Below are 13,366 nucleotides of genomic sequence, written 5' to 3' on the forward strand. Positions count from 1 at the left end.
AAATAAAGCATGATACTTGTCCCGAGCGGAAGTAGTAACTGGTATATTCATGGGTTTTGGCACCAATCCCTGTAGACCACTCCAGTGGCCTAGTGGTTAGAGTGTCCGCCTCAGATGTGGGAGGTCATGGGTTTGATCCCCGGCCAAGTCATACCAAAGAGTTACAAAAATGGTGCTAACAGCTGCCTCATTTGGTGTTCAGCATTAAGAGGTTAGTGTTAGGACTGGTCGGCCTGGTATCAGGATAACGTGACTGGGTGGGACATCATGCTACATGTCTGTGGTATGATGCCCCAGTGCTAGACATCACTATAAACTGTCACACTGCAGACATCGTAGCGATATGCCTGAAAAATTCTTAAAGCTACGTTAAAATTCCAAATCACACACACGCACACACACCCAATCCCTGTACTAACAGGATATCACTCTGCAAGACTGCCACCTAGGAGGGCAGATAACTTTTAGCCTTTTGGCTAAAACATTTTAACCTGGGAGGACTGGACTGGTGACATAGCTGTAGTTATCTTAAGGTATTATTATTAAGGAACTTATTTAAAAAAGAAACTGAATGATAAGTACCTCCTTCTCCTGCTTTGCAGACAGCTGCTATTGTATGAGGATTTCTCTCAAGACCCAACTCCTCCATCATACGCATAAAATCTTTCTCTTGTGGTTGGCCTGAAATCTTGGCACCACCTTCATCTTGAATACTTCTCACTGAAAAGAATATTAAAAATCAAAATCCTTTCTTGAATGAGGTGTGAGCAGCTAACTCCATAGGTTGAATTTTCATCTGTACTCTAGTCAGTGGGTCAATGGATCACTAGTCATTGGGTCACTTGTTCCAGTTTTCTGTCGAAAAGGTTCTTTTAAGTACCATGTGGAAAGGAATTTTGCATCAGTTCCCCATTATGTTTGTAGCTTGCAGTGAAAATAGCTCATAACAGTTAATGTGACAATGTAAAAATAATAAAAAGTCAAGTCAAACATAAATATCATTTATTTTTGTATATACCATTTTCATTAAGTTAAGTTTATATTTCAGTTTATATTCTCAGAATGCATCATTCAAATTTTACATGCTAGAAGGTTCTTTAGGCACAGCAGTTACATGAATATTTTGTCGTTAAATTATCATGCACTAATATAACTGTTTACCAGTAGCACTAGAGTCAACAAATATTTCAGTATGTAAAGAAAACTCACCAACAATATTGGCAGTAGGTGATGGTCTGTTTTGAGGTCTAAATGGGAAAAAATATGTTAATTATGAAATGAAAATTTCAGATCTTAACAGTTCTATAGAGATTAGTTGTTCTATTGTGACTGGGTCAGTAACTTCAATTTCAAAAAAAGGCATGGCACAAGAGCAAATTCCATAAATACATGTCATTCAAGAGTATATTCCATAGAAAAATGTCATTCATGTGAAAAACCCATAGATGCAAGTCACTGAAGAGCAAAACCCATTGACACATGTCAATCAAGAGCAAAATCCATAGATACATGTCATTCAAGAGCAAAATCCATAGATACATGTCATTCAAGAGCTAAATCCATAGATACATGTCATTCAAGAGCAAAATCCATAGATACATGTCATTCAAGAGCAAAATCCATAGATACACATCATTTAAGAGCAAAACCCATTGACACATGTCATTCAAGAGCAAAACCCAATGACACATGTCATTCAAGAGCAAAATCCATAGATACAATGCAATTCAAGAGCAAAATCCATAGATACATGTCATTCAAGAGCAAAATCCATAGATACATGTCATTTAAGAGCAAAATACATAGATACACGTCAATCAAGAGCAAAATCCATTGATACATGTCATTCAAGAGCAAAATCCATAGATACACACCAATCAAGACCAAAATCCATAGATACATGTCATTCAAAAACAAAATCCACTGATACATGTCATTCAAGAGCAAAATCCATAGATACATGTCATTCAAGAGCAAAACCCATTGACACATGTCATTCAAGAGCAAAATCCATAGATACATGTCATTCAAGAGCAAAATCCATAGATACACGTCAATCAAGAGCAAAATCTATAGATACGTGTCATTCAAGAGCAAAATCCATAGATACATGTCATTCAAGAGCAAAACCCATTGACACATGTCATTCAAGAGCAAAATCCATAGATACATGTCATTCAAGAGCAAAATCCATAAATACACGTCATTCAAGAGCAAAATCCATAGATACACACCAATCAAGACCAAAATCCATAGATACATGTCATTCAAAAACAAAATCCATTGATACATGTCATTCAAGAGCAAAATCCATAGATACATGTCATTCAAGAGCAAAACCCATTGACACATGTCATTCAAGAGCAAAATCCATAGATACATGTCATTCAAGAGCAAAATCCATAGATACACGTCAATCAAGAGCAAAATCTATAGATACGTGTCATTCAAGAGCAAAATCCATAGATACATGTCATTCAAGAGCAAAACCCATTGACACATGTCATTCAAGAGCAAAATCCATAGATACATGTCATTCAAGAGCAAAATCCATAAATACACGTCATTCAAGAGCAAAATCCATAGATACACACCAATCAAGACCAAAATCCATAGATACATGTCATTCAAAAACAAAATCCATTGATACATGTCATTCAAGAGCAAAATCCATAGATACATGTCATTCAAGAGCAAAACCCATTGACACATGTCATTCAAGAGCAAAACCCATTGACACATGTCATTCAAGAGCAAAATCCATAGATACATGTCATTCAAGAGCAAAACCCATTGACACATGTCATTCAAGAGCAAAATCCATAGATACATGTCATTCAAGAGCAAAACCCATAAATACACGTCATTCAAGAGCAAAATCCATAGATACACACCAATCAAGACCAAAATCCATAGATACATGTCATTCAAAAACAAAATCCATTGATACATGTCATTCAAGAGCAAAATCCATAGATACATGTCATTCAAGAGCAAAACCCATTGACACATGTCATTCAAGAGCAAAACCCATTGACACATGTCATTCAAGAGCAAAATCTATAGATACATGTCATTTAAGAGCCAAATCCATAGATACACGTCAATCAAGAGCAAAATCATTGACACGTCTTTCAAAATCCATAGATACATGTCATTCAAGAGCAAAACCCATTGACACATGTCATTTAAGTGCAAAATCCATAGATACATGTCATTCAAGAGCAAAACCCATTGACACATGTCATTCAAAAGCAAAATCCATTGATACATGTCATTCATGAGCACATTCCATAGACACAAGTCATCCTGGAGCAAACCTATACACACATCATTCAAGAGCAAAATCCAGATTCAACTGAAAATTCCATATATGGGGACATGTCATTTAATAGCAAATTACATATATATATATATATATATATATATATGTACACACACACACACACACACACATCATTCAAACGCAAACCCCATAGATTTACATCATTCAAGAGCAAAATGAGACATGTAATAAAGAGAACCAATTAACAACAATAAGGATATTTTCTGTAAAGGGCTTTGTACAGTTGTTAATAAACTCCAGCAGGCACTATAATGACAATAAGAGAGTTTATGCATCAATCATTGTACTTTCTCACCAATAATGAAAACAAATAAGGGTGGATTGATGAATGAGAGTAGATTAACAGAATAACTGCTACTTTAACGAGTAATGAATAAATGCCTTTCTGTATGATTATAAATGGTGTTTATTTCCTACTTCTGAAACAAAGGAGTAGTGCTCACCAAGATGCATTTCCAATTATCAAGATTCTATACAAGACAGTACGACCAATACATTCCAAAATCCTGAGGTCATGAGTCAAATGCAACAACCTAAACCAGAAAATGTGAAATACAGGTCACATTCCCCATTTCTGATATGGGTGTAGTGCTAAGAGTGATGTATAAAACCACCCAGTTAAATAAGTATACTGAACCAAAGTCTGTGAAATGTAGGTGACAGTGACCTGCTTTTACGATGAGGGTGTAATTATACCTTTTTCATGTAGGAGTCTTACTCATCAAGATGCATCTGCTCACCAAGTTTTTTTCAATTAGGTATAACAGTATTTATACAAGGTGCATCCGCATGCCAAGTTTATTTCAATTAGGTTTAACAGTATTTATACCAGATGCATCCCCTCACCAAGTTTATTTCAATTAGGTATAAAAGTATTTAATGAGATGCATCCCCTCGCCAAGTTTATTTCAATTAGGTATAACAGTATTTATACAATGTGCAAACACCCATTTGGTTAAGTCCTGAACATAAAACTTACTAAACCAGTAACATGTGACACTGGTGACAGTGACCCTCCTTTGTATTAATGATATGGTTCTAATAAAGATACACCATACAAACAATGATATAGTTGGATTATTCTACTTAAGTAGCCATTCTAAAAATGGGTCCCCAATGTAAACAGGTCCATCTGTCAACTGAATCCTCTGCCAATACTGAAAAGATTTTGTGAATTTAATTTGTAAATAAAATGAATTCATGCAAATATGAGCCTCCATACATTACCTGAATGATATCACATTCTGAACCGAAGAATCTGGTTTTTGCTGAGGATTTAAAGTAAGGCTGTTTGGTTTTACTAACAATGTGTCTGCAAGACTCGGGAGATTGCTATTTGCTGTGATGCCGTTGGTGAGATCTACTTTTTCTTGATCTGAATCAGAGCTGCTGGGATTTTCATCGCTAGAAATATTATTTGGAGCAGGGAAATTTAGTGGAAATCGATCTTGGTGGGAGGTACCTGCTGAAAAAGAAGCGAAAAAGGATAAAGGTGTGGTGAGATGGCTTGCAGTGCTGAAATCTTACCATAACCCTTGTGACTGAGACCACAAGGTCTGTTATAGAACAGAAACATTAGCAAGGAAAAGCCCCCATTCCTCTCATGCATGTACGTATTATCATTTAACTCGGCACAATGTTGGTTATATGGTGCCAATAAAAAACTTCTGTGTAAAAACAAAGAATTAAGAATTGCACAAAAACTTCAGAAAGAAACACCCTTCCAAAATAAATGTAAACATAGAGCAATGTACAGCAAGATAAATGTACAAGGTAAAAATGTGAACATTATGTAAAGGTATATAACATAAAATATAAATGTAACACGTCAAGTCCTTAAAACATATGGTCAAAATGTGTTATTTAAATTGCATTCCTTAATCTGAAGGGAAAGCATGATGGGAAGCAGAACCTATTAAATGTGACCTTGACAACCACTGTAGTATTCAGGATAACTTCTAGAGAAGACAAAAAAGTATACCAACTTTTGTCTCCTAATCTCTAACAACTGTGTTATCTCTTAATTTCCAATAGCTCTGAAGTAGATAACTTGACTTTGAATACATGACCCCAATGTGATATGCAAAATATCTACTAATAATTTATCAGGGCTCAGAAAATATTTTCATAACCAACTGTCCCTGGGCTGAGTGAGGTGCAATATTTATTCTCATCCCTGTCTTATTTTCCTTATCACAGTATATTTTTCCACTACACTGCATCAGTAACTCATTCCTGCCTTCATTACAGTACACTTCTCCATTTCACTCTTTCCATCTTTATTTTCCTCAAGAAAGTGCACCTCTCCACCACACTGCACCAGTTAATCATGCCTGTCTCGATTTTCCTCAACACAGCACACTTTTCCACTACAATGCAACAGTTACTCATTCCTGCCTTCATTACAGTACAAATCTCCACTTCACTCATCATTGTTGCAATTTTCCTCAACACAGTACACTTCTCCATTACACTTGTATGTGTCTTCATTTTCCTCAACAAAGTAAACTTCTCGACCACAATGCTTACACTCATACCAAAAAAGGTACAGGTACATGATGCAAACTTGATAATAAAATAGCTAAACATAATGGAAATAACAATTTATGTTTGTTATGAAGATAGCAGATTTAAAACCTTTTCAATACATTGCCCCTTCCTTAAATAGATACAGTGCTTTTAAGTCTAGAAATTGCACCTGCAAACTTAGCCTTTGATTTCTTCATGACCTTCACATTAATATTGACAACATTTAATAATCTAAGACTCATTTTAATGTGGAAATTTTCCTTTTCAATGATCCATCACATATTAAGAGTTAGACCTGTAAGAGACAGGCAATGTTGCAAATTTTTAATTTTTCATCTGGTTATTTTTTTAATTTTTCATCTTGTCAGACATAGTCCCAGAATGTAAGAAGTCAACTGAGATAGTTGCGATGGATAGGGGTAGAGCTACGCAATTTCCACTGTTACTTTCCAACTGATCTCCTAAGTAATCAAGTTTAGTCAACTCTCCATTTCAAGAGAGCTACTGAAGTACAAAGATGAAAGGGAAGACTGCTGATTGGTTTCCACATCATGAACATGATTACATTTTGACCAATCAGCTGTAGACTCCATATTACGTGCAAAAAGAATAGATAACAATGATTTGCATTGTGTGAACATTGGCTGAGACAGTTAAAATATTTCTTTCTGCTGGCATCTTCGCTCTGGCTTAGTGATGCATCGATGAAGCTGTAACTCTGAAAATTAAAACAGAGGACCGGTGGGCGAGCAAAACACTGTCCAACCTGAGGAAATATCAAAATATTCTGACATTATCTGGCTCTTACTTCTCACAGTTCTAATTCATAAAAATGAGTGCTAACTTGTTTAAAGGGTTAATTTATCTGCATCAAATGATGCTGAGATAATTGAAAAAAGTCAATATTAATATAATGCCATTGGGAAAACAAGGGCTAGGTGTGAAACTGCAATTTCTTGAGTTAGTATAGATGTGTTATAAACCCAGTGTATTCACTCAGAACATAATATTTCCTTGCTTTTAGTGCAATCTAGTGTGTGTGTGTGTGTGTGTGTGTGTGTGTGATCTGGATTTTTAATGTAGCTTTAACAATTTTTCAGTCATACCACTATGATGTCTGCAGTGTGTCAGTTTATAGTGATGTCTAGAACTGGGGCATCATGCTGCAGACATGTATCACAATGTTCCACCCAGTAACATTATCCTAACACCTGGCCGACCAGTCCTAACACTAACCTGTTAATGCTGAGCACCTAGTGAGGCAGCTGTTAGTACCATTTTTATAAGTCTTTGCAATATAGTATAACACTTGCAACAGGTACCCATAATTCAGCTTCCTTGTCATGTTCTCAATTGGCAAGCATGCAAAACTGACACCATTAAGAGACAGTTGCTTGATGTTAGCATATGATGAACTTCAGTACTTACTAATTACTTGAAAGGCAGAGATTTATTCTCAATGTATGATTCTACATTTACCGAATGGCCGAGTGGTCTAAAGCGCTCTCCGTTACGGTTCACTGCTATCTCACCTCTGTCTGTGTGGGTTCGAGTCTCGGATTCAGCCATTGTGGGTATGTGAGAAAGCTTGCCAGTAGCTTCTCATGGATCGATGGTTCTTTCCTGGGTATTCCCTGGTTCTTCCTCCACCATTAATACTGGCCGCCATGTATAGCCTATTGTGTGCTGAAAAATGCCTTTAAACCCTACAACAACAACAACATCTACCAAGTCCAGTGATGATATACTTACAAGTCAAGTTCAACTTCAAACTGTATAGACCCAGATCTGCTGTCACATAATGTGCTGGCCAATTTGGGTCGGTGAGGTTTGTTGGACAATGGGCTTGATTTACCACCTATCTACACCAGTCTCTTCATATCATGCGACCATTAAAAATCATGTGATCAACATAAGTTGCTGATGAAGGCAGTGTGTTATTGCCAAAAAGTTGAACTCTTAAGATAGTTATGGTCTGAGTATGGGAAATTACTAATGATCATGAATTATCCAGTATGGGAAATTACTAATGATCATGAATTATCCAGAGTGAGGAAGTTACCTTTCCAGCTGTAAGAAAGCCAATGCTATGGTCAACCACATATTCCTTTGCCCTAACAAGAAAAACTTTGTTATAGTCTTGGTGTACTCCTCTCCCCGAAAAAGAAATACTTTGTTATGATCCTGGTGTATTCCTTTGTCCTAATGAGAAGACGATTATTTGCAAACAGCGTTCTTGTGCTACAATCTCATAGCCCCTTTTGATGTGAGAGTAAAAGAGAACAAAGACAATGAATCTGCAAATACTTCTTGAGAATTCTACCATATGCATGCAATTTCAAATGAGAAAATCTAAGAAAATGCTCTCTCCACATGGGTGAAGATCCATTAAAAATCACCAAACAAGAAAATTTGCACATCAAGTGTTTTCACAAAGACAGTTATTCTCCTCAAAACTCATAAAGTTTTATCATAACAATAGAACAGTATTCAGAGATATTTCATTTACAAGTTGAATTTGTATTTGAAAGACTTTAACTTTCAAGATTAAATGTTTTTTGGCATGTTCAATACTTCAAGTGCTAGTCAGTGAGCCTAGAACTTCTGACACATGCATGTATACACACATACATAAACACAAGCATGCACATGTTTATGGCGCCTTTAAAAAAGTGTTCAGATTAGCTGTTTAAGTTTTTACGTCTTTATAACACTTAGTCCGATTGAGCTAAAATTGTGCAAATCAAAGAACAGGAAGAGAATTTCATTATGGTATCTTCAGCTACAGTAAATACACATATTTACATTAAATACAAATAGCTACTCTGGTAAATACAATACATAGATTTACAGTAAATATGTACATTTACATATATATATATATGGTCATACCCTGCACATTACTCAAAATCAAATCGTGCTACACCTCTATTTGCAAATATTGTTTCTATGGTAACAAGTAAAACAGTGGCTAATTAAAAAATGCACTGACCTTTTTTAAGTCCAACTGGTCCGGGTGACTTGATTAGTCGTGAGTTTCTATTTCGTTTCCGCATTGCCATAAAATTGTTGTGATCACTGTCTGACATTGCAAATGAGTCACAAGGAGGTTTGAGTTTATTAATTGTCTTAGACATATTCATAACTTTAGAGGAAACAATGTCAACTGTTTGTTGCAAATCCTCTATATTTTCTTTAATGTCTGCAGAAATCAATTGGACCATCTCTTCCTTCAACACAGTAATATGCTTTTCTATTTTATTCATATATTTTTTGTGACTTTTTTCCATGTCCTCTTGCTTTTTACAGAATGTTTCAACTTTGGTCTGGAGACCCTTTATCAAGTCCACTAATATCTGAAAATGATCTGCCATTCTTGGATGCTCTTCACTGTGAGAAATAATCTACTATCACAGGTATTATGGCCAAGTTCTGAAAAAAAGAATTTACAATGATTTGTGTTTTAGGATAAGGAAAGTAGAGCCCAACGGCCCACACCTGGTTCAACAGTGGAATCATTTACAGCAAAACAGAGGTCCCTACCGTTATTTGTTTATTAAAGAAATTCAAAGATATCTTATTATTGCAAGCACTTATGTGGTGGATTTATTAATTTCTGCCACACAAATTCACTTTTACAACATTATATGCTTTGACTACATCATTGTAGAATCAGACTACATCAATGTAGAGTCAGACTACTTCATTGTAGAGTCAGATTACTTCATAGTAGAGTCAGATTACTTCATTGTAGAGTCAGACTACATCATTGTAGAGTCAGACTACTTCAATGTAGAGTCAGACTACTTCATTGTAGAGTCAGACTACATCACTGTAGAGTTAGACTACTTCATTGTAGAGTCAGACTACATCACTGTAGAGTCAGACTACATCATTGTAGAGTTAGACTACTTCATTGTAGAGTCAGACTACTTCATTGTTTTCTACAATTTCCTTGTCTGCTACAAAAAATGTGCTTACTGTACAGGAAATGGTTGTTTATTGGACATGAAAATTGTAGCAAACCGTGCAGTCTTAGACTGACTCAACAATGACTAAATCAAATTATATAATGCTGGAAAAGTGAATATTTATCACATTTATGACAAAATTGATAAATCCATGACTCAAGCACCTGTGATCATTATCCCACCCCTGTCAAGAGCTTCCCATACTGATAAGCTACTTTGGAAAAAAAATACAGCTGTGATTTAGATGAAGACTTTATCTACTCTTCCATACATTTTCTATCAAAGATCATCAACCAACTGGTGCTCAAGCTATTACAAATCATCCAATGAAACTAATTGTCTTATGCTATTTTTCAAATGAGTACACTCTTTCAGTAAGCATGGGACATGCTTAATTTAATCAGTTTAAAATAAACTGCAACAATCCTTTATCTTCACTTACTTAGGTCTTTACGAGCCCAATGGGCAGCATGGAGTGAACTTTATGTTCCAAAAGATGAAAAAACTAAATGACAAGTATGAAGAAAAAGAAACAGAAATCAGATGATAAGAAATCTTTTGAGGAGAAAATGCCTCTGTCTAATAGGCATGGGTTCAGGAAAGAAACATTCATTATTATACCAAACAGAAAACAAAACGCTAAATACAGGCAATTTTTTTCAATGATTCAAGTAAACTTTTCTAATGCATTTTTTCATGTTAGTACAGTACTACTGGCTTAAAACCTGACAACACATTTGACCAGACTTCTCACTGAACCAAACAAAGGTTTGTGTGGTTCTGTTTACCCAACTGACCCATTTATTTTTGCTGACTTTATATTTAGTGGAAGGGGGGAACATTTTTACAAAATGTGGAAAAAAAGGCAAAAAATGTAGAGGAAAAACAACAAAGGAATGTAACTGCCATCAAAGTTAATTCAAAATCTGAATGATGCTTCCTTTAGATCCATCTGGACCAAACATGAAAAAATATTTGTACTAACCTATCTATCCTTTATTTTTCTAATGTAACCAGAAACATGCATAATGTTTGTATGTTTGGCCTTCTCAACTGGCCACTGACTAAATTACCATCTACTTATACAGTTCAGCTCTTATTAGTTTTAAAGATCATTTCTGAAGTGTCCAATCATCTACTTTTCAGCCCCTGCCTCAAACTGTAAAAGATGAGAGACATGAAAGATACTTAAACATGCACCTGATTTTAAATACTAGGAAATATTTTTTCTTGCAAAAATTTGAATTTAAAGTGAGTTGATTTAAAAAGCAAAATAGATTTACTATATCGCTACTGATACATGTAGCTAGAGTGGTGATCTAGCTACATTGAAATAAAGGGGCATTCCCAAACCCTCTGCCCTCAGCACCTTCTTGACCCGTCTCCAGCAACTCTGCCCTCCAAAATCCCTCCCTACCGATTCTCTCTCCTGAGACCACTAAAACATTTTAAGTCAGTTGTTTTCTGTTTATTCCAATAATTTTTCTGTTGATGAATGTGTTTTTTCTGATTTCTAGTTCCAACAAGATTAAAATGCTAAGCTTCAACATTAACATTCAGTCTTTGTATTGAAAAAAACAGTTCTTGTTACAAAAAGTTCCACTTTCTGCATAACGATTGCAACTTTTTCTAAAATGTCCCCTCTTGACCCTCATTCCCTGCACTCTGTAATAAATTCCTTGTAGAGTATACAATTTGCAATCAGTTATTTACATGTATGACAGAAGGAAGTACCAAGAAAAAAAGATAATACTTATGTTTTCCTTTTACATGTATTACTAAGAACATAAACACGGACAAATATCAGTTACTTCTATCTTTTGAAGGAAAAAAACCTCCAAACAAACAAATACCTTAAGTATATAAGTAAATATGATCATAACATCACTTACCAGTAACATGAAATGAACTAGCTGGATGGCAAATGATGGGTAATGATAACCAATCTGGTATCTAACATCTGGTTCACAATACGTACTCTGGATCTCTATCCTTTGCTACCTACATACCAGGAAAAGCAACAAATCTCTTAAATTAAGCCAACTGTCAGGAAAAGATAAATCAAAAAATGCTTAAGTGTACCCATCTATTTTTAAAACGATTGCTTGATATGTGCCCTATCAAGTGCATTGTACATCATTAACTACTTATGACACAACTGTCATAAAAGTCACTGAAATGAGTTAATTAACAATTTTTGAAGCATTACACAGAAGTATTAATTCTACCAGTAATTTTAGCACAGTTGTTAATGTCTTGAACTGCTGAAGGCAGAAATTATTATAATATTCAATGAACTATTGCCCACTGAAATCCACATAAACTGCATATGATAACATTTATAAAGTATGTGGTTCATGGATTTTCCATTAGCAAGGCATTTTGATTCCAGATGTTGGAAAAGGAATTTTCATTGGCAAGGCATCATGAATTCAAACGTGGGAAAGTCCTCAAATATTAATAACCTTTTGACTCTGGTAATTTGACTCAGTCAAGGTAAAAACCCACCGCAATCAACACATCGTTTTTTTCTCCAAATGTCAGTTAAAAATATGTTTCATGATTATTCAACCTCAAAAAGTGTCCATAATAACAGTTTTTTTAATGACTCCAATTTACCAAATCTACTTCAGGCAATATGATTATCTATATACCAACTAAGTCATACACACATATGACTTAGTTGCCAAGAGAAATTTATATATTTTTACCTTTACATTTGTGCTCCCAATCAAGTGCTATTCATATTTTCGTTTGAAGTTAAGCCAATGTAACTCCAGTTTCGTCGAAACGAAATTTATATATTTTTACCTTTACATTTGTGCTCCCAATCAAGTGCTATTCATATTTTCGTTTGAAGTTAAGCCAATGTAACTTCAGTTTCGTCGAAACGAAAGTAATAATAGTCGGATTCCCATACCGAGGTATATTACTGTACAAAAAAGGTCTCAGGATGAAACGCACAGAACAGTGACGTATTCCACCACACAATGGCGACTCCGGTTAATTATTATTTATAATTAGTAAATAATGCTCCGTGCTCTGCCTTCCATGATATAGAAGAGTCGCTGCTTATTGAAATTCCATTGGATATATTTTCACAAAATTGTATATACGTAAAACAATCACTATTCAGTGATTGTTAGATTGATTGATTGATTACTTGGATTTACGTCGCATGCGTCCAAAAGGGCATGTGCGACGGGTTTATTCCCGCACAGCAGGATGCTAAATGTTCCTGGGGGAAGAAATTAGTGCCACATCCCCAGGCGTTTATGTGCTCAAGGAGCACTGCTAATTTAGCCGTCAGGTCGTAGGACTATATGTCCCTAACGACCTGAATGAAGGGCTTTCATGAGTATGAATGGGCCCAACACACGCTCATGTTAACAGAGTTGATTTCGGTCGTTATTGGCTGTACTAGGTGTCAACCCAAGCAGCATGTAACGCCCGTTGCGATTGGTCGCAACGATGACGTCACATCGGGATACCTAATTTTAGGCGGGTGGAAATTGTTCCA

At 35.5% G+C, this 13,366-nt stretch overlaps 1 protein-coding gene across 5 annotated transcripts in view; it reads right to left on the minus strand.

Annotated features, from left to right (window-relative positions):
- Positions 1 to 13,228, minus strand: part of LOC149800542 (uncharacterized) — an 88,088-nt gene extending 74,860 nt beyond the window's left edge. Inside the window, exons 1-6 of one of the 5 annotated variants that reach the window (XM_089954476.1) lie at positions 12,658 to 13,228; positions 11,739 to 11,847; positions 8,868 to 9,307; positions 4,574 to 4,811; positions 1,210 to 1,247; positions 583 to 720 (exon numbers count right to left, since the gene is read on the minus strand). In XM_089954476.1, coding sequence (XP_089810602.1) covers positions 583 to 720; positions 1,210 to 1,247; positions 4,574 to 4,811; positions 8,868 to 9,249 — 796 coding nt within the window. In that variant the 5' untranslated portion in view covers positions 9,250 to 9,307; positions 11,739 to 11,847; positions 12,658 to 13,228. Of the gene's footprint in view, positions 1 to 582; positions 721 to 1,209; positions 1,248 to 4,573; positions 4,812 to 8,867; positions 9,308 to 11,738; positions 11,848 to 12,557 lie in introns of all 5 variants that reach the window. The other 4 variants (XM_089954478.1, XM_089954475.1, XM_089954479.1 and 1 more) reach the window with 4 other exon arrangements.
- Between the last annotated feature and the right edge of the window lie 138 nt (positions 13,229 to 13,366).

This window comes from Sinohyriopsis cumingii, chromosome 4 (assembly GCF_028554795.1).
Source record: "Sinohyriopsis cumingii isolate HCF-2022 chromosome 4, ASM2855479v2, whole genome shotgun sequence".
Lineage (NCBI taxonomy): Eukaryota > Metazoa > Mollusca > Bivalvia > Unionida > Unionidae > Sinohyriopsis > Sinohyriopsis cumingii.